The following is a 21,210-nucleotide window of genomic DNA, read 5'->3' as shown; positions in this document are numbered from 1 at the left end:
GAGAATTACGCACAAACAATCATTTTTTAACGAGACCATAACTTAGTACTCTACGTTTTGGTTTTTAGTGTTGCAAGAGTTTTTTTGGAATATTAAATAAATCAAAATGAAAAAAACACTATTTTCAAATTAAAACACTGTGACTGATATTAAGAAACTATCATATTTCAACATCTTTTATGCCTTTTCTTGCCAGTCATCATCGCATCCTCTGTAATTTTTCTTTGCTGGTTTTATTTATAGGCTTTCTGAAGCCCAGCATTGACGAGAATACTGTCGCGAATTTCGGATTACTCGATCAAATTGCCGCACTACATTGGATTAAGGAAAATATTGCCTCGTTCGGCGGCGACAAGGATAGCGTTACGCTCATGGGACACAGTACCGGCGCAGCCTGCGTGAATTATTTAATGATATCGCCTGTTGCATCCGGTATGTGAAATATTTTTGTGCACATCAAGCGGCGTAACACACTTTTGATGGCATTTCACTTTTCGGCATTTTATGTCACTTATCACAAATTTACAAGAAAATTTCATTTATTTTAATTTAATCGCTTCTCCTTTTCATGCTTCAATGAACTGTGTATTGGTATATTGGTGTACTGGTGTATTTTTCGTTTTCATTTCGCTTCAATGATCGGACCAGGCCTTTTTCATCGCGCAATTCTCATGTCGGGCTCAGCCATGTCAGACTGGGCGGCCAGCAATCATTCGCTTCAACTCACAATGCAAATCGCACACACACTCAATTGTCCTTTAAACGATGACAATGAGGAGATGCTATCCTGTTTGCGTCAAAAGCGGTAAGTTACTTAATTATTCAATGGCCGAGCCGCAGCCGTAGTGGCGGCGAGTACTTCGGTTAAGTTTAAATAGGAGTCTAACATTTCAAATGCCTTCATTCCACATAAAACCTACTTGTAGAGGCATTTAATAGCATAAAATGCTACACACAACCACAAGTAGACGAGCTTAGTTTAGAAAAATATTTGAATATCTGTATTTGTGTGAATGTTTTCGGGCTTGTTTGTGTGGTTATTTGTGTGCTTTAGAATGCCTCATGCATATTTTTGCGATTTAGCGTAATTCGGCGCGTCATTGTTGGCGAGTTCATTGCACACTGTACAAAATTGGCTACAATGACTTGTGTAACTACGAATATTTGAATAATTAATCATCAAAGAAATAGATAAACTAAGGGAGATTATGGAAAATGGGAAGTAAAGTTAGAAAAGTTAGAGGAATTTGAAATAAAAGTTGTTTTCTCGGAGCATATGCAGGTAGTCAACTACAGTCTTTAAAGTGAAAGAATTTAAAAATCTTACGTGGTTATCCTGGGAGATATACTTAGGTAGTTAGGTTTAAGAAAATGTTATTGTTTAACCATGTAAACACAATATAAGTTAGACAAATATTTAGATACAAAACCAGAAGCATAAAAAATTAGGATAAGAAAATCTGGATTACAAAGTGCGGAGTGCTGATAACTAATTTTCTCAGGCATCGGTTAGCTTCATAAGCTCGTATTTAAAGTGAAAACCAAGATGCCTAAATCTTAGCCTTGAAAAAGCTGAATAGTTGTGGACTTTATACTCAGACGGTTCCATCTCATTATTCTTCTTCCGGCCACTGCTGAATGGACCCGAGTCCGCATGGATGTGTTCGAGATGCAATGCTCGGTCAAGATTCCCCCACAACAATTTTGTTGCGCTCAAATATTTCGGCTTCTTATTCAACCATATCTGGAAGTAATTTCTATCGCGGCAATTAAACATTCTTGCCCTTTCATTGAAGTGACTTGAGACTCATAGGTTCACGAACAGACCGCAGGAAGTTGAAGTGAGCACCTCACATGCGCATTGCCCTAACCAGTTGATTTGTAATGATATTCTAATTTTCCACCTCTAAAAGCGAAGCTTTGATGTTATCACTCATTAGGAACTCATCAACACAAGCCAAAAGGCATTCATTCCTAGTTGGCTGCCGGTGTAAATTATGACACTTAAAAGGCTCAGCTCATTCGACTGGCTTCTTGAGAGCACCAATCTTCGCTGGAAAAAGCAGTGACTCGAATGACTAAAATTTAGTTTAAATAATTGAGACGTTTTTCTGCTTACCATCGTACAATCTTCGAGTGTAGAGAGATATGAATAGTTTCACACTACGCCTTGTTTCTAAACGTTGCAACTCGACCAGTTTAACCTTGAATGCTTCTAGGACGCGACAAATCTACCTAAGTAAATGTTTTTGGATCTTTTCAAAATTTAAAGAAGCTTTTTTTTAATTTCTTAGGTTGAAACACATGAATAAAAAAAAGGTTATGGAATAAAACTTAAATTTGTCGTTCAACATTTTTGTGATACAATTTTGTCATTTTTTAAAAGCACTCCGTACGTATTTGAATATAACTCGAAAAGTTATGGGAATACCACTAAGTAGCTGGGACAGATTACTGAACATAGCATAAAATAATCACAGCAAAAAAGTAAAAAAAAATCCGACGTGGTATTTTCCAAAATTGCTAATAAACTTTTTTCCCAAAATTCAAAAAAAACAAAAAATTCTTTCTTCCCCAAAAAAAAAAAACAAATCTTTCTTGCAAAAAAAAAAATTCTTTCTTCCAAAAAAAATTCTTTATTCACAAAAAAAAAATCTTTCCCAAAAAAAAAAAAAAAAAAAAAATTCCGAATTTTCAAAGAAACAAAAATTTTTTAAATGTAAATTATATATATATAGAATTGGCGCGTACACCCTTTTTGGGTGTTTGGCCGAGCTTCTCCTCCTATTTGTGGTGTGCGTCTTGATGTTGTTCCACAAATGGAGGGACCTACAGTTTCAAGCCGACTCCGAACGGCAGATATTTTTATGAGGAGCTTTTTCATGGCAGAAATACACTCGGAGGTTTACCATTGTCTGCCGAGGGGCGACCGCTATTAGAAAAATGTTTTTCTTAATTTGGTGATTCACCGAGATTCGAAGCGACGTTCTCTCTGTGAATTCCGAATGGTAGTCACGCACCAACCCATTCGGCTACGGCGAATTTTACTCTGAAAATAAAAAAATTGTATGAATGTTAAAAGGAACCAAAGCACTTCTAAAAACCCTATTCAAGAATTTTCAAATAGTAAATTTCGAAACTAGTTAAATTCTTTGAATATTTTTAGTTTATTTTTTATCCACTCAAACCTACAAATAAACCAATTTTCGAAAAAATTTACGACAGTATTCAAAACAGTTGAATCACTTCACATGGAATCGTCTATATTTATAATATTTTTTTCAAATAACATCCCACAGCAACAAAAGGTAATTAAAGTCTTCGTTAGTACGCTCCCAATATTTGGAATCCATTATAGCTTTATATCCTAGAACCGAAGTAGTTCGCTTGAGGAGGTCAGAAAGAAGAATGCCATTATAGAAACACCTCGATCCCTGACATTTAAAAGTTCATCAACTGTGGGCCAATATGAATGCAATGTACCAGGGAAATACAGGTGGATGAAATCTTCGTAGCCACCACAGCTCTTTACTCAGTCTGTGAAACAGGTAACTTATCGGCTCAAAACTCTTGCGCGGCATTATTTGCTTCTTCATCTTTTGAAATACTATAATAGAACGTCCAGGGACTCATTGGAAATTATTCTGATAAGACCTTTAACTCTTGTGAACATATCCCGATTTATTTGTTACCGAGTTAGGGATCTACATCGTATCCTGACATATGTAAGGCGAAGAATCTTAATTGATTATACTCATCAGTCTTTGCCGCATTATTAATTGCGCAGATATCGGCCAGAAAAACATTGCAGTATTCTGGAAGCCTTTAGGCTTCTTTTAATAAGAATTTTTGAAAGACGAGATCTGTTTCATTTGCCATTTTTGCAACGTTTGCAAGTATGATAATGTTGTTCTAGCTTACGCCCTTGAGAAATACTTAAGAACGATGCGTTGGCATCATGGCATATACTATATGTGTATCTTTTATCGAGTACGGTACCTTAACGGTACTTTTTGCGCTTAAGTATTATACATTTTTTTTTTGGCAAACATTCATTAAAGAGCGCTCATTTATGTATTTCCCTTAAGGGGTTTGTATTGATTTTTTAGCGTTTTAGTAGGAGTACTAATATTTTGTGAGAGAGACGAGACGGTTCAGTCTTTGTGCAAAATTTTGTGAATTGTTTTCCAACTCTTCAAAAAGCAATTACACAGTTGCAAAATATCAGATTATCCTACAGTGCTTTTTCAACACAATTACACGTTCAAAGACGATGGTTTTTAATGCTTTAAAGTATTTTTCTGAGTATAAAACAGCGGGAAGCGTTTGCAGAAAAAGAAAGCGCGAAAGACTACTAGCCAGATTAACAAGATGATTGTTAGATAGTCAAAACAGGATCCGAAGAAGAGTGCTGCTGACGCAAATCAAGAAATTTTTGTTCAGAAGCAGAAGCCGATAACAAAAAGAACAGCTGCACTACGATTAGCAGAAGCAGGGCTTCACTGTTGACTGGCGCGGAAGAAGGTATTGGTAACAGCATTGCAACGCCGAATTGAGTTTGCTCGAGAGCACTTATCCTGGACTCAAAATCAGTGGCATTATATTTTATTTAGCCATGAAATTAAAATAAGTAGAGTTGACCCCGATGGTATGAAATACGCGCGGCAGCCAAAATGTGCACCATTCGACTCCAAGTTCCCCTCACCAATCATAAAGTACGGGGAGGCTCAATAATGTTGTGAGGCTGTTTTTTAGTGCTAAATTATGAGGAGCAAAATATACAGTTGATTAGGAAATTTCAACAAGACAACGATCCAAAACACACTTCTCGTCTTAATAGAAAGTTTTTCGAAGCCAATCGGATCTCTGTTCTGGTTTATCTATCTTCGAGTGTCGATTTAAATCCCATTGAGCATCTTTGGAGCGACGTAAAAAATGCACTCCGTACGCAGAATATCACAAATTTGGGTTTGATAAGGCCAAAGCAGCACTGGCATCCATTCCATGTTGTAGAGATTTTTTGAATTGATTTTGAAGAAAATATTAATATTCGAGGGATGCCTTGTATATGTCGGGATTTGGCAACCCTGGTGTTGCAATCTGGCAACTGACAGCTGTATCGCAAAGTCTAACATTTTTTGGCTTTTACGTACTCAGAACGTTTTGAAATACCAGAGCTATTTGTGTTGTTTACAGTAACTTAAAAGATTCATCTTGGTCCAAAAATGGAATTAAATCGTGAACATTTTCGTGCGATTATTTTTTTACAAATTTCGACGTGGATTAACTCAGCAACATTGCATGGATGAACTTAATTCATTTTTTGGCGATGAAGCTCCATCAAGGGCCAGTGTTTATCGATGGTATGGTGAATTCAATCGTGGCCGTAGTTCACTCCAAGACGAATTTCGTGAAGGTCGTCCAAAATCAGTTGTTGTTCCGAAAACCATTGATGCTGTGCGCGAACTGATATTGCAGGATCGTCATGTGACCTATCGTTAGATTGAAACAATCCTAGGTATTAGTGGGACCAGCATACATTCAATATTGCATAAACATTTGACTGTAAAAAAAATTTCTTCGCGTTAGATCCCACACAATTTGTCAATCGCTCAAAAAAGGCTCGTGTCGATTGGTCGAAGGAAATGCTCAAAAAATACGATCGCGGGGCTTCGAAACACGTCTATGACATCGTGACAGGTGATGAATCATGGATTTATGCGTATGAGCCCGAAAGTAAGCAGCAGTCGACTGTATGGGTGTTTCAAGATGAACCGAATTCAACAAAAGTTGTTCGCGCACGAAGCACTTCCAAGCAAATGGTTGCGTGTTTTTTCGGAAAAACTGGACATGTCGCAACCGCACCACTAGAACAACGCAGAACAGTAAATTCTGAGTGGTACGCAACCATTTGTTTGCCAATTGTCTTCCAAGACATTAGGAAAACCAATCGCCAAAGACGGATCACTCTTCACCAGGACAATGCGAGCTCTCACACATCGGCTCAAACAACTGCATTTTTGAGCACCCAAAACATCGAATTAATGGGTCATCCGCCGTATAGTCCTGACTTGGCACCGAATGACTTCTTTTTATTCCCGTACGTAAAAAACAAACTGAGAGGTCAACGTTTTTCGACACCTGCGGCATTCAGAATGCATGTTTTGGAGGTACCTCATTCAGAGTGGCAAAAGTGCTTCGACAATTGGTTCAAACGCATGCAAAAGTGTATAGATCTTCATGGAGAATATTTTGAAAAACAATAAAGTGATTTGCGATTATTAAAATTTGTTTTTGTTCTCTAATCCCGACATATAAAAGGCACACCTCGTATACTTTTGTTTTTCGCCTGCATTTTTTAAGGTTTGACGATTATTCTACTTCATTCTAAAGTATTTTTCTCGAAATATTTTTAAATTTTATTAACAGAAAGTAAAAAAAAAAATAATATATGTTTTTCTTCGATAAGAGGGCTGATAAAGATTGAAAACATTTCAAATGTATGAAAGAAAACCTAATACGCAAAATTTATTTAAGTGATTTCATTGAAAAAAATCTCAAACAGAGTCTTAGAACGGGTATCGTTCTTTCATCTCATACTTAAATGGGTGAAAGTCAATATACGATTTCCGTTACTTTTACCAGTGAAGTGAATGTCAAAATTGAGATCAAAGTCGAGCTATATAATCAGTTAGTCAAAGCTTCCATACTCTACCGTGGTTCTTTTTATTCTTTTTTAATTTAACCCTAATCCCATGTCGTTCCATTTGGCACCTTAACCCCATGTCGATGGGACGGTGTTTATTTCAACTATATAATGCCAACAGAAAGTTAGAAAAAATTCGTAAGGTGTCTTTTTTCAAAATTTTTTATTTTAATAATATTTTATCATAAATAAGTGGCATGAAACATGCATCGTGCAGTAGTTTCATATGTAAAAAACGGGCCGGACACGAATGACCACCGACGTGGGATTAGTGAACAAAACATTTGCTTTGGGAGTAATAGATTTTAGAAATTTGTAGAAAAGTAAAAACATCTTTCACTATTTAAACCTGAAATGGATCAGAATTTTCGAAGATGCTTTTCCGAATACCAGAGTTATTGACTTCTGAAAATTGTAATTATATAAAAGTAAAATATTGTATGCAAAATGCGCTATAAAGACCTCTTTACTAACATTTTTTTTTTTTTTTGAAGAAAATATATTATAAATACTCAATTGTTTCTATTGACGTCTAATTAAAAACAAAAAGCGGCCACAGTGTCCATAAACGCAATTTCCATTGGCCTTTCGTCCATCATTAAACCATCTCGACCAGCAACAGTGCGATGAACAAGAGGGCAGTGGCGTGAATGATCTTACGGTCAATTTGCAATTAAATGTGGCGCACTGTAGCGTTAATGCGCTCAAAGACAGCAAAGCCACTTGACAGCGTGACCCTCCCCAAAACTAAGCAACAATTGAGTAAATGGCTATTGCTTTTGCTATGCGCATCCCAAGCTCGTGCTTATGCAAAGTATTTATGTGCGTGCGCGAGTGTGTGTGTATGGAACATTATTCTGTCAAAAGTCACAATGAACTCCAGAAATCGCTAAGAGCTTAATTTGCCACACCTATTCAATGTGGTGGATTTTGTTGGTTGCGTCAAGCGCTAAGCGTCAATGTGAGTAGAGGAGCTTCTTACATTATTAACTATGCATTAGGCTTTGTGAGTGCAGAGCTAAGTGTACATAAATATTAAGTGATATTGATTATTGAATAATTAATTAGCTCGAAATTACGTTATCAGAAAAATATTTTGTATTTCTTTGTGCAAATGAAATTTTGTGTGCGCAAGTTAATCTGCTGTATGCGAGTACTTCATTAGGCTTGAAAATGAAAATTCTTAATATTTAATTAAAATCCCAAGATACAAGCGAAAGATAAACCTTGAGATGGAAATTCGAATTTTTAATCCTCCCAAAGAGCATTTGCTTCAGATTTTAATGACATAAAAAGTTAATAGCAAATTTGGATACAAATAATATCAAAGATATTGATTTTGTCATATACTGGAGCGGCATTGAAGGACTTAGTTCTAAGCCATATTCAAATTCATAAATCCTATTTAGAAGTGCTTAGATAGGAAAAAAATAATTTTATTCCTTAGTTAAATAAATAGATAAATTAAAAAAAATTAAAAAAGTTGGATTTGTCATAAAAAATCAAATTCAGTTCATGGAGTCGAATTCACTTCGAGAAGTCTGGGAAGTAGTGGATAGGACCTAAGGCTATCTGGTAGTCTGTTTCACTGTGACAAAAAACTGTACTTGTGTTTTAAACAGGCGTGCTTTTAAAAAAGTTTTGTATGTAAAGGGTTTTTCAATGTATTGTAATGTATTGCGCTATCGAGAGATGATGAAGGATGTTTTATGGCCGGAATTGAATGGTACTGATCTGGACAACGTTTATTTTCAACAAGACGGCGATACGTGCCACACAAGCAACGATACCATTGATCTTTAACGGGAAAAGTTTCGGGACCGTGTCATCTCTCGAGGAGGTGATCACAATTGGCCACCGAGATCTTGTGATTCAACACCTTGTGACTTTTTTCTTTGGAGCCACGTGAAAGAGAAGGTCCACGCCAGCAGTCCAGGGTCGATTCAAGACCTCAAAGATGGAATTCGTGAGGCTATTGGGGCATAGGGCAACCACTTTGCAATTCGGTTATGGAAAATTTCATGAAAATGATATTATTCTGTAAGCGTGGTCACGGTGGTCATTTGTCTGATGTTATTTTCCTCTATTAACGGCATACCTTCCTCTTTATAATGAAATAAACATCCGATCATTGATAATAAAAAATAGCATTTTTCGTTGAATAACAAACTAAAACCTCTTATTGGAAAACCCTTTACAAAGTAGCGCAGCTGCAGTATGCAAACATAGCTTTTTTGTTATTTAATAGAAAATTTCTTCAAAAACGAAATTGGGTGATTAATTTTGTGCCACTTTGTACATACACTTATATCATTTTGTCCGACCATCACCACGTCAGTTATTAGTCCATTTTCCTCTCTTTCAAATGCATGACCACATTTAATATACTCTAAGGCGGCCTCGGTAGTGCACTAGCCTGCTATCCCAGAGATTGTGCACGATCCCCGCACTTTTCCAAATTGACCTACTTTCCTTGATTCTAAACAAAACAAGAGGAAGCCTCAACCATTTGTGCGATCCTTCTGGCAGAAAATGTGAAACACAGATGGCGCTCCAAGCAGTAAGAACGTGTTGTTCCAAAGCAACGACAAGTGGGCATTTTCAGTACTTAGGACTGGTAGCGGCAGGCTAATCACCTATCCTGGCAGAAATCAAAATAGATTAACGAAACCAACGCAAGACTGAGTCTTGTAGAGGTCGTATGGTCCCGAGGGGAGTGAACAAGGAAAAAAAAGATGCAAAAGAAAACTGTTCGCCAGCTTACATAATAACTGTGACTGACATTTCGACTCTATGAAGAATTTCGAAGACATTCGTTTTAATCCCTCATATCTGCATATCTTTCATCGAAAGAGCATAACTAATAAATTGCGGCCACAGTTTAAACACCGTTATAAATCGTATATGTCGTAAATGATTTTTATATAATACTTATTTTAGCCAACACCTGTTTGCATTAAAAGTAGTTTATTAAAAAACGACACAATGATTAGAGCAAGGATATCAAGGCGTATAGTTTTAAGAAAAATCGGTTCCAAAAATTTTTTTAATAGCGTTTACACCAGAATTTCATGAGAAAATCAGCAATTTATCACTTCAACATTTTTCAGGTGAATTTTAAGGCATTAACAAAAATGAGTTATGTGTTAAATTCATTAAGTAAATCAAGCCATTTCATACGCGAGCAAAGCTGCGGGCTTCAGCAAATAGGGTAATGTAGTTTTGAAATTACAAAAATTTAACTTTTTCATGAAATTGGTGACTCAGCGCGTTTCTTTTAAAAGAGCATAAAGTTCTTTTTTCACAATAGAAAATCAGTTGAAATAAGATATTAAATAACTGCTGTAAACCAATTGATAGTAACATTAAAAATCATTCATAAATATATATAAGTATAGTCAAGTAGACATCCAAGTAATTAGATTGTTTAGTATAACGTCTAGGATCGTTATTTGGAGCAGGGAAGCAGTAAAAAGATTGGCAGGCTACGTTTCTTTTAAAGTCCTGGCCATAAGGGCATTGGAGGGAACGAGATAGTAGAGGATATAGCGAAAAACGGGGTATCCCTATCCTCGGATTTGATCAACAAAAGTCAATACGAATACTATATATACAGACTAGCAAGCACAGCACTCAGACACAAATAAGTCCATTGTAGCGCGCTTGGGTTCCCTTTTAAATTTTCTTTAAATCTACTCGACCATCGAAGAAATCTCAGTTGATTTTGTGGTACCAAGAAGCCAAAGTGGTCGTTTAGAAACACATCTGTACCAAAGACCTCAGACCTGATTCAAGCGAAGGCGAGGCAGACGCACAGGAAGTGGTCCGCCGTCTCTTCGTACTCTACAAGCTGGGCAGAGTGCACTGTCTGAGATGCCTATCTTTTCCATGTGCTTTGCTCACAGAAAGTGACCCGTCATTAGTCCCACCAGCTGTCTGCACTCTGTTCTGCTTAATGACAGAAGAGTTTGCGACAGTCGATCGGACATGACATTTAACATCAGTTTAGTCCATCTGCAGCCTTTCTCAGCCTGCCAAGCTCGCTTGTGGGTTGTAACAACCCATTTGCTAACCGTGGCTTTGATGGCCGCTGAAGGGAGTGGCAAAACGGGCACTGAACTAAAGAAGTTGGCCTCAGAGCCCATCTTCGCTAAGGAATTAGAGGTCTCGTTACCCACGATACCCACGTGTCCCGGGACCCATGTTAGCATCACACTAGTGTGTCTATCGACATAGCTCAGCCTAGATTTACAGGACTTAACTACCCTTGAAATGGTTGGGGGGCTATCTAAGGCCATAAACGTAGCTTGACTGTCGCTGCAGACACATATAGATCTGCCTCTGCATCTGTTTTCCAAAACAAAGTTCATCGCTTCTTGAACAGCATACACCTCCGCTTGAAACACAGATGCATGCATTCCAAGAGCAAAGTGCAGTTTTGTTCCGCGGGATTCCACGTACACTTCAGAGCCAGAGCCGTGCTCGGTCCTGGAGTCATCCGAAATGGAAAATGTGAAAACAGTGTTGGCCGGGCTCATTTTCTGAGTCTCCCCACAACTGAACCTCTGGCAGAACCACACTGTATCTCTTGTCAAGCGCGACTCTGGATTGCATGGAGTCAAGGGGAATGGCGCGGATCGTTGGATCAAAGTCTATGGCTACTTTTGTCTACTTCTTATTCAATGCCAGTCAGGGGCCGTATCAGTTCCCATTGTGTTTCAGTCTTCAAGGTCTCTCTTTGGATGAAAGCAGCAAGTGGTGGTAAACCAATCAGATCATCTAAAGCTGAGCCTGAAGTAGTCGGAAAAGCTCCGGTACAACAGATGGTCACAGTGCGTTGTAGTCTCGATAGGGTCCTCCTGACCCCCACAAGAGAGAGTGTGCTCATCCAGACCACTGCTGCATAGGTGATAAAGGTCTTATTATAGCCGTGAAGATCTATAGGGCCTTGCTAGGAGAAAGACCCCACGTTTTCACAAAAACACTCTTGCACTGCCAGAAGGCTTTGGATGTCTTTGCGTCAATGTGTGATCCCCAGAGGAGTTTACTAACGAAATATCTTGTATTTCATTTCCTTGGATGCTATATAACGGACTAGGCGAAAACATTATCAGACAATTCGGGATAATATGGGAGCGCTTGCCCACTTGCAGGTCATATCAAAGGTCATGTGTAAGCATTCCGAATGTGCTGCGTTATTCAAATCACGCTTCAAATATCTCGGAGCCCCAAAGTTTGATGTATTGTCAGATATCTCAGCAGTAGGTTGGACATGTTTCCTTAAATTTGCAATAAAAACAGGCACCATGCAAGCGAACTATTTCAAAACACGCAACTAATGAACCGAACCGGTCTATGCGGTACTAGAAGTCAACCAGTTTAACCTAACCTTACCTATTCATTAGCCCTAGAAAACTAAACCCCGCCTCTGAGGCGCAAAGATTGTCATTTTTACGTATTTCATTATGATTGAATGCAAGTGGCAGCACGAGCTTTCAAACCATTATAGTAGTCTCTTGTGTGAGTTTGTGGGCGAACGTTCATTGCGCGGAGATATATTAATTCGTGTTGCCTGAGAGGCGAAGTTTAGTATTAAAGGTATTTTTCTGACTACATATTATTTGTAAATATTTCCCTTTTTTTGCGACAGTAGCTATAATGTTAATGGCTTTTTCGCTTAGAGATGTGTACTTCTGACTCCCAAATAGAAAAATGGCTGGAGGAGCTGTCGCTAAATGGAAGCGAAATAGAGGACAATTTAGAAAAGGATTTCGATTCAGACGATAGTCTAATTGATCCCAACTTTCAAATTAAATCTAAAGGTGAAGTTGAAAATATAATTGTAGGCAATCAAGAATTGACTCCTGTTGCAGTTTCACCTATAGACGTACCACAAAGTAATGACCAACCTAATAACTCTTTAATAATCAAGCCTTCCGAAGCTATTGTAAGAGGTAAGAACAATTTCATTTGGTCGACTGAACCGTCTTCTACAAAACGAAGCTCAAGTAGAACTCCAGCGAGGAATATTGTTCATATTTTACCGGGATCAAAGAGAGAATTTAGGGACGTTACAAAGCCTTTAGATTGTTTTCAAAAATTTTTCACACCAAATACAACAGAAAAACTTCGCGCTCTCCTTGGAATTTTGGTTTTAAGTGGTGCGCTAAAGAACAACCATTTGTCAACTAAAGGGCTTTTTGATCCTTTGCTCTGCGGATCTAAAAATGTTGCTACAATGAGTATGGAACGTTTCAGATTTTTTATAAATTGCCTTCATTTTGATGATCGGAACACATGAGAAAATAGAAGAAAGACCGATAAATTTGCTCCCATTAGAAACATATGGGAGATTTTTATTCAGCAATGTAGAGATAACTTTAAACCGGGGTCATATGTGACAATAGACGAACAGCTACTAGCATTTAGAGGTCGATGTCCATTCCGAATGTACATACCAAACAAACCAGCTAAATACGGAATAAAAATTGTGCTAGTCTGCGATGTCAAAACTAAATATATGTTTGATGCTTCACCATATTTGGGTAAAAATTTTAATACAGTAGCTGGCGAACCGCTAGGTTCTTATTATTGTAAGCTTCTCACTAGAACTATACATGGAACAAATAGAAACATAACTGTAGACAATTAGTTCACTTCCATACCATTAGCAGAACAGCTATTAGCGGATCCTTATAAGTTAACTTTAGTTGGAACAATCAAAACTAACAAAAAAGAAATTCCAGATGAATTCAAGCATAATACATCCCGACGTATTGGAACATCCATGTTCGGTTTCCTTGATAAGTTAAGTCTAGTTAGCTATAAAGCAAAGCCTCATAAAACTGTTTTTTTTAATATCAACTATGCACGACGAACCCACATTTAACTCACTATCAAAAAAAACCTGTAATTATTGAATCCTATAATGCAACAAAAGGTGCTGTTGGCACTTTTGATCAGATGTGTTGTCATGCCAGCTGCAGCCGCAAAACCAGGCGTTGGCCATTGTGTATGTTTTACAGTATGATAAATATGGCAGTATTGAATAGTTATATTCTCTATGTTTCAAACTGTGACCAAAAACAAATAAAGCCAATGAGCAGAAGGGATTTCATGAAGGATCTTAGTAAGAATTTGTGCTGTGACTGGCTCTCAATGAGACTTCAGAAAGACCATCTATGCAAAAACGAGTTCGTGAAGCAATAACCGACTCCATTCATAGCTCCGAAGAGCAGAAAGAAAACTCTGAATCACAAATAAATTAAGGTAAAAGATCAATGTGCAATTACTGTCCATCAAGCAAGAAACGTATGAGTGTTTATTATTGTGCAAAATGCAATAGAACATACTGCCATAGATCCCCAAATTGCTATACATGTGATATAAGAAAAAAGGTCTGAATTCATTTTTATGTACAAAACAAAATGTTAATAATATATTTGAAATTCCTTATTTTTATGAAACTTAGTACAAATAGCTATAAGAAAAATATGAATTTTATGTTTTTGTTTTAAAGAAAAAAAAATTATAAAATTTTTTCTAAATGATATCCTTGCAAAAAAAAAAAAATTTAAGTGTTAATTTAGTAAGTACATAATTGGCTTATAAAAACAATTTGATGAAATATTTTTTTATATTATAGTTAAATACTCCAACTCTCAAAACATAAAATGTTTTTCAATACAAAAACTTAACAAAAATTAGAGAAGAATTTTGTTTTTTTAAAAAGTAGCCTGATAGGCGAGCTTTAGTTCTAAGCGTTAAAAAAAAGGTTTAGTTTTCTAGGGTTAGACTATCCCAAGAATATATGGAAAACAGTTTGTTTGTAAAATATGATATGCTCTCTATCTTTGTGATTTCTGGACTAAATAGCATGTATGTGTGGGTATATGAAGTTTCATGACCGTAAGATAATGACAACTAGGGACGACTGCTAGTTGAAGTTAAAGTTAACAAAGAATGCTAAAGCTACCGAACGAAACTTTCGAGGTGCGAAAAAATCGATGTGTTTCCCATATTTGAACGTAAATATAGTAAATTTGCATCGTTTAGATTTTAATAAACCAGTAGCATCTCGCTCAGGCCCATCAAAACAAAAAAAAAATTATGTGAAATGCAAATTGGCTCTGCAAAGATGCACAAGCTTACAAAACGATATGTTTTCTTGCAGAATGGGTTGCACATGTCCTGAAAATTTTCAATTCTAGAACATTTTAAAATTGGTCTACCAGGGAGTATAAGGAACATTCAATTATGATATTCAACTTTTCTATTAGTTTCATTTCCTCCTTAAAAAAAAATGCCATTTATAAAACTAGATAAATAATGGGAGAAAATTTGTTTCGAAATACGATATGGCTCATGAGTTAGATAATCATATGCAGGGAAAATGATTTGCCGCCCAATGCTTTGTGATTCCGATAAAGAATTTAAATGAAAGAAATAAATTTGAAAGTTGCTGTGCTTTTTGGTTTTTTTTTGCGGATGTATTAACGAATGAAATTTATTAAGTGGGAAGAACATTACAATATTTATTTTATCGCACGTACATATGTACATACACACGCTACACGGAAAAAAGTCGCTCTTACTTAAGCTTGAATAAGCTGTAAATAAAGTTGGCTTTTAAATGAAAAGTGTGGTATAAAAAGAATACATTTTTTTGTAAGTATGTGTATGAGGAAGTTTCAAAAGAGTCATTACAATTTTTAATGTAAATATAGGGGTTTCCGATGAGGGCGGATCGATATTGAAATGAAGACGATGAATGTTAAAAGGCATTTTTGTATGAAGTATAAAGGAAAAACTTTTCTTTATGGTATAGGAAAAATAACATCATTTAAACACTAACTGCGGCTCCACGCAGTCTCGTGGAGGCGAATCTTCTAATATATTCTAATCACTCAGTTGCATAGTGGTTGAATCCGAATAGTGTTATAAGTTATGTTGACTTTGAGGTCAACGATCAATTACATCGACCTCTAACTTCCAATATTTTTACACGAAAAAATCTGGTTGAGTCAAGTCAATTGATCTGATGGGCCAATGCATGGGACCTCCAAGAAAGATAAGCACACCACTTATTCGTTCATAATATTTTAAAAAGTTATCATTTGCTAGTAATGCACAGTCATATAAGCATCAATGAATGAATAATAAACAACCGATTGGATAAAAAATGTATTCCTAAGACAAAAACAACAACCCACCACTAGTACTACTTAACCCAAATGGTACACAAAACTTACAATTTCTAAATAGTGCATGAACGAGGAATGTTCGAAAATTATTAAAAAATAGGATACTACCGAAATTATAAATCGAGAAGCCTAAGTATTGAGGTTGGTCGTCGTGATATCTGCCCGTGATATGAAATAAATTCGACTCCTTATATTCACTTTTGAATATCTCCTATGAGGCAACGTACCGGTCGATGTATATTAACTAAAAATAAGTTTAAAAAAACTAAGAAACTCGCAAGGAATGAAGCCTATTTGCCATTTCAAGCTCTTCGATTGAGCGCTGCTGAAGTTATGCCCCTATTGCAAACCCTGTAATTGCTCACGGTGGATTTGCATGCATATTGTAGCGAAGTAAATGTAAAATATTATTTAAAATTTAAAGTGGAAACTTTTTAGTACATTTGCATATATACATTTTTTTATGTCAACAATGACAATGACAAATTTATTTATCATACAAGCAAGTGCATATAAAAAAATTGTGTGGAATTTAAATTTTTTTAAACTATTTCCTTAAATTAAAAAAAATGGTGTAAGTATATTTTGCTTGTTTCAACTTGTCTCATATTAATGAATTATATAAAAAGAACATTTTATTTATGTGAATACAACAAGTGGCAAAATAGTAATCAATAACAGCTTAAATGTTACTCATACGTCCTGTACGTTCAATTTAATGCGCACAAAAAGAGCTAACCACACCACTTACCCACCAAGCGTTAATTGAATTAACATTTCAAGTTATATTTACATATGATGAACAAATGTGCAATTCTCTTTTGTTTGCGCTCGGAATTTTCCCTAATAAATATGCAACAATTGAAAAGACTGGCGGCAATTCAGTAACTCACACATACACAAACCCCTTTCCTTAGTCTCTGTAGTGAAATGAAATGCTACCTCGCAATTATTATGAGTCGTAACTGGTATTTTTAATATGCGGATGTCTTATGAGGTGTCAAATGCCCGATTTCGATGAGAAATATACCAGTCTCATACTAGTTCAAAATAGGAAACAAAATACTAGTCCATTTATGGACCAAAATCACTAGTTAGAGATTAAAAGGGGAGTTAGCAAATTAAATAAGTCTATGAATACACAATAAAAGCGATTTTGTTAAGTATAATTTAAAATATTACACAGCTTTATTTAGCAGCCTCAGAATTGCTTAATTTTACATTTTCTAAGCATTGGTTGAAGAAAGAAATAAATAAATTTATATTTCAAAACTAGCGAAACCCCGCCCGTTCCACTGGTTGTCTTTAAAAAAATCTAGATTAATTAATTAAATTAAGCCGAAAAATACTGTGTGTTTTTATAAAAATTCTCGCGCATGAATAGTAATGAAAGAAGTTTTGAATAGTAGTAGCAATTAAAAAACGTTTGATGTGATTTACTTTATCACTTTTTTTATTATAATGCTCTTCGGTGTACAATATTCTTTGTTTTTCCATGCGTTGCTGAATAAATGAACAATACCGATGGCTTACCAACTCTTGAGCATGAAACATAAAGTTGGCCATGAGAAAAACATGGGTATTCTAAATCAATACCACAAATTGATAAAGTTTGGCCTTGTGACTTATTAATAGTAATCGCGAATGAAAGGCGAACAGGAAATTGAAGACGTTTGAATTTAAACGGCATATCCGATGGTATCATTGGTATTCGCGGTATTAAAACGTATTCACCAAAGTATTTTCCATTCGAAATTGTTGCTTCAATGACGTTATTCATCAATCTCTTAACTGTTAATCGAGTGCCATTACATAGTCGTGGTTGATTTATGTTTCTCAACATAATAATCGGTGCTCCTATTTTCAATAATGATTTTTGTAATTTTGAGGCAAATTTGGGAAAATACTTTGAATTAACTGTTCTTTCGTTTGACTTATTTGACAAAAGTTTGGTTGTAAAGTTATTAAGCCAGTTAAATTATCGACAGGAACTTTGCCATTTCCAATATCCAATAATTGCTGTGAAAATTCAGCAGCTGATGGATCATTTTGCATTAGAACACGTACATTTGTAGTTAGTTTGAGTGTTTGAACATTTCTCCACAAATATGATGATTTCAAACATGCAACCAATTCATCTGCTACAGTTGCTCGAGGAATAACAGGCAGTGTTTGTCTAAAATCACCTGCCAGCAGCACTAAGGCACGACCAAACATTTCATTTTTACTACGTAAATCTCGTAATGTCCTATCAAGGGCTTCCAGTGACTTTTTATGTGCCATCGTGCACTCATCTCATACAATTACGTGTGCGAAAAAGTGGAGAAGGAGAAGAGAACTGTTCTATTCCCCCCGCTTTAACCCAGCTATGTGTTCAAGTGCAAATGGCTTTTTTGCGTGAAGTCTTAAATTTATATAAAATTTTCCAGGCGAAGTAAAAAAACTGACATATATTTGCTTCAACCGTATATTTGTGAGTACACAGGTAATACGTAAATATATGAATGATATAGGTAATATCCCATATTAGCATAACCTTTCTGCAAAAAAATTAAGGAAACGATCACCAATCACGCCGGCAATGATACAATGAATTTTTCACTATAACTGACTTCAGATTAACGTTTATATTATATAAACAAACACATTCTAGGGTCCACGTTTTGGTCTCTATCTCGAGACCCTAGTCACGGAGCAGATGGAATTACTCTGAACTAAAGCATTCACCAACAGCTTCCAGTTGATACCCATATTATACATACACGTCCGAAGGTTACCCGGGTCCACGTTTTGACCTATATCTCGAGACTCTATCTACCAATAGGTATCCAAACTATACGGAAACCATCTTCAATACCTCCTTAACAATGTGTGTAAGTTTGGTTAAATTCGGTGCAAAGACACGGCGGGTCCACGTTTTGGCATATATTTCGAGACCCTAGTCATCAATAGGTATGAAAATTACCCCGTGTTAAAGCACTTATCAACAGCTTTCATTTGATACCCATATTGTGCATACACAGCCCAAGGTTACCCGGGTCCACGTTTTGACCTATATCTCGAGACCCCAGCCACGGAGCGGCATGAAAAATACTCTGTACTAAAGCATTCACCAACAGCTTCAATTTGATATCCATATTGTACAAACACATTCTAGGGTCCACGTTTTGGTCTCTATCTCGAGACCCTAGTCACGGAGCAGATGCAATTACTCTGAACTAAAGCATTCACCAACAGCTTCCATTTGATACCCATATTGTGCATACACGTCCGAAGGTTACCCGGGTCCACGTTTTGACCTATATCTTTATTCGAATTTTTCTCACCTTTTAAACCTTCCCTAGACCTCCACGAATAATTCAAGACCAAGATAAGATAAATCCGTTCAGCCGTTCTCGAGTTTTAGCGAGACTAACGAACAGCAATTCATTTTTATATATATAGATTGGTATCATTCAAAAGATGAAAAGAACTTTGAATCTGAAAAGTAAAAGATTTTCACTACAATAAATATAATGATGTTTATCATTAAATGGTGTGAATAAATCGTTTAGTAATCGGTAAGTATCTTGTATTTTTCGGACTACTTCGATTTCTGTCAGAAAATTTCAATTGTAAACTAGAATTTTCTCGGTTTAGTTTGTTGTTCCACTAAAGCGCTGTTCTTTTTGTATTCTTATAAATCTAAATACTATACAAGTACATATCGTCCCCTTAGTATAACAATAGCCTATGTGCTCATAGGCTATTATTTTTTTTTTTGCATTTTTGGATTCTCCATCGTCGATTTTATATGTGGTCAAAATTTTGTCAAATTCTAGTTCCACAAAGTGGGTCAAAACGTCAGTCAAAAAATAATAAATATTTACAGACATAACGAGATTTGAGTGAGAGCTACTTTCGACAAAAAGTTTGAAATTCATTTTCTCAAAACATCAAAAAATTTATAGGCTATTTTAATACTAAGGGGACGATATTTTCCATTACTGTTGCCACTGCTTTATTAAATAATATGTAAAACACTTTTACTTTTACTTTTACATATAATATAAAACAAATTTCGCTATTAATAGAGAGTAACTACGAGGTGCAACTGAAAAATATATTGCATGAGTGTTTCGATGAAAGAGATTTCAAGTCCAGTGATTCGCGTATTTTGGACATCTTCGTCAATTCTTCTAAAAAATAGTTTATTTGCAGGCTTAATATTTGTGAAATTTCGGCATAGAAGCAAGTTATCTTTTAAGTGAGGTATTTTCGGTTATTTTTAATCTGTCTAACTTTTTATAATTTTATTTTCATTTTTATAGGATAAAAAATACGTTTAAATAAATTTCCGGATAAAAAAAATTTAGTTTTGGAAACAGTTAAATCATTTTCAATATTTTGGTGTCGCCTTTTTAAAGTGGAACATTTTTGGATATTTTTAATTTTTTAGCATTTTTATAATTTTTTTAATTTTTATTTTACGCCTAAAAAATGTTGTGTTAAAATTGTTTGAAATAGCTTGGAAACAATTTAATAATTTTGAATTGTTTTCCATTTTGAAAAGTTGGTATACGGTTTTTAAAATGAGTTATTTTTAACATTTTTTAAATTTTTTAGTACAAATTATACTTAAAAAACAAAAATTGTTTAGAGAAATACTAATATTTTTTCTTAACAATTTTGAGGAAAACGTTTTTATTTTCAATCTTGCAAAAACTTTGATCATCTTGAAATTTATAAAGCTATGGATATTTTTGAACAGAATTTTTACTGTGGGGTATTTTCTATTATTTTTACAATTTAATAATTAAAATAAAATAAACAATTTAATAACTAAAATAAAAATATTTAGGGAAAATATCAGGTCAGTCCATAAGTTCGTGCGTATTTTACCCATAATTTCACTTTTGTACGATTTTTGCATACACAAAATTATTCGCGGAATATAACGGAACTATTTATATTTTCTTTGATATATTGTGCATTCAACAAGTGATTATAATCGCGGATAGAAGCACGTGCTGTTAAAAAATAAAATGGAATCTTCGACCGCGTATAAGAGGCATATTTTGTATTTTTTTTATAAAAGTGGTGAAAATGCAACAACTGCTGCTGCAGAAATTAACACTGTTCACGGAGAGGATACCGTGAGTGTAAGAACTCGGTAAAAGTGGTTTTCAAAATTCCGAAGTGGTAACTGCGACGTGGAGGATGCACCGCGCGCTGGCCGCCCTGAAGTCTTTAACTCCGACGCACAGTGGTCAAGTAGCCCGACGTTTTGGTCAGAAAAAAATCAGTCAAAGAGAAATAGTA

At 35.6% G+C, this 21,210-nt stretch overlaps 1 protein-coding gene across 1 annotated transcript in view; it reads left to right on the top strand.

Annotated features, from left to right (window-relative positions):
- LOC129252881 (uncharacterized) overlaps nt 1–21,210 on the top strand; it is a 335,534-nt gene that overhangs the window by 64,161 nt on the left and 250,163 nt on the right. Inside the window, exons 4-5 of the mRNA XM_054891021.1 lie at nt 244–432; nt 649–805. Coding sequence (XP_054746996.1) covers nt 244–432; nt 649–805 — 346 coding nt within the window. The remainder of the gene's footprint in view (nt 1–243; nt 433–648; nt 806–21,210) is intronic.

This window comes from Anastrepha obliqua, chromosome 1 (assembly GCF_027943255.1).
Source record: "Anastrepha obliqua isolate idAnaObli1 chromosome 1, idAnaObli1_1.0, whole genome shotgun sequence".
Taxonomy (NCBI): domain Eukaryota; kingdom Metazoa; phylum Arthropoda; class Insecta; order Diptera; family Tephritidae; genus Anastrepha; species Anastrepha obliqua.
The sequence above is the reverse complement of the archived record's forward strand: the minus strand, read 5'-3'. Positions and strand labels throughout refer to the sequence as shown.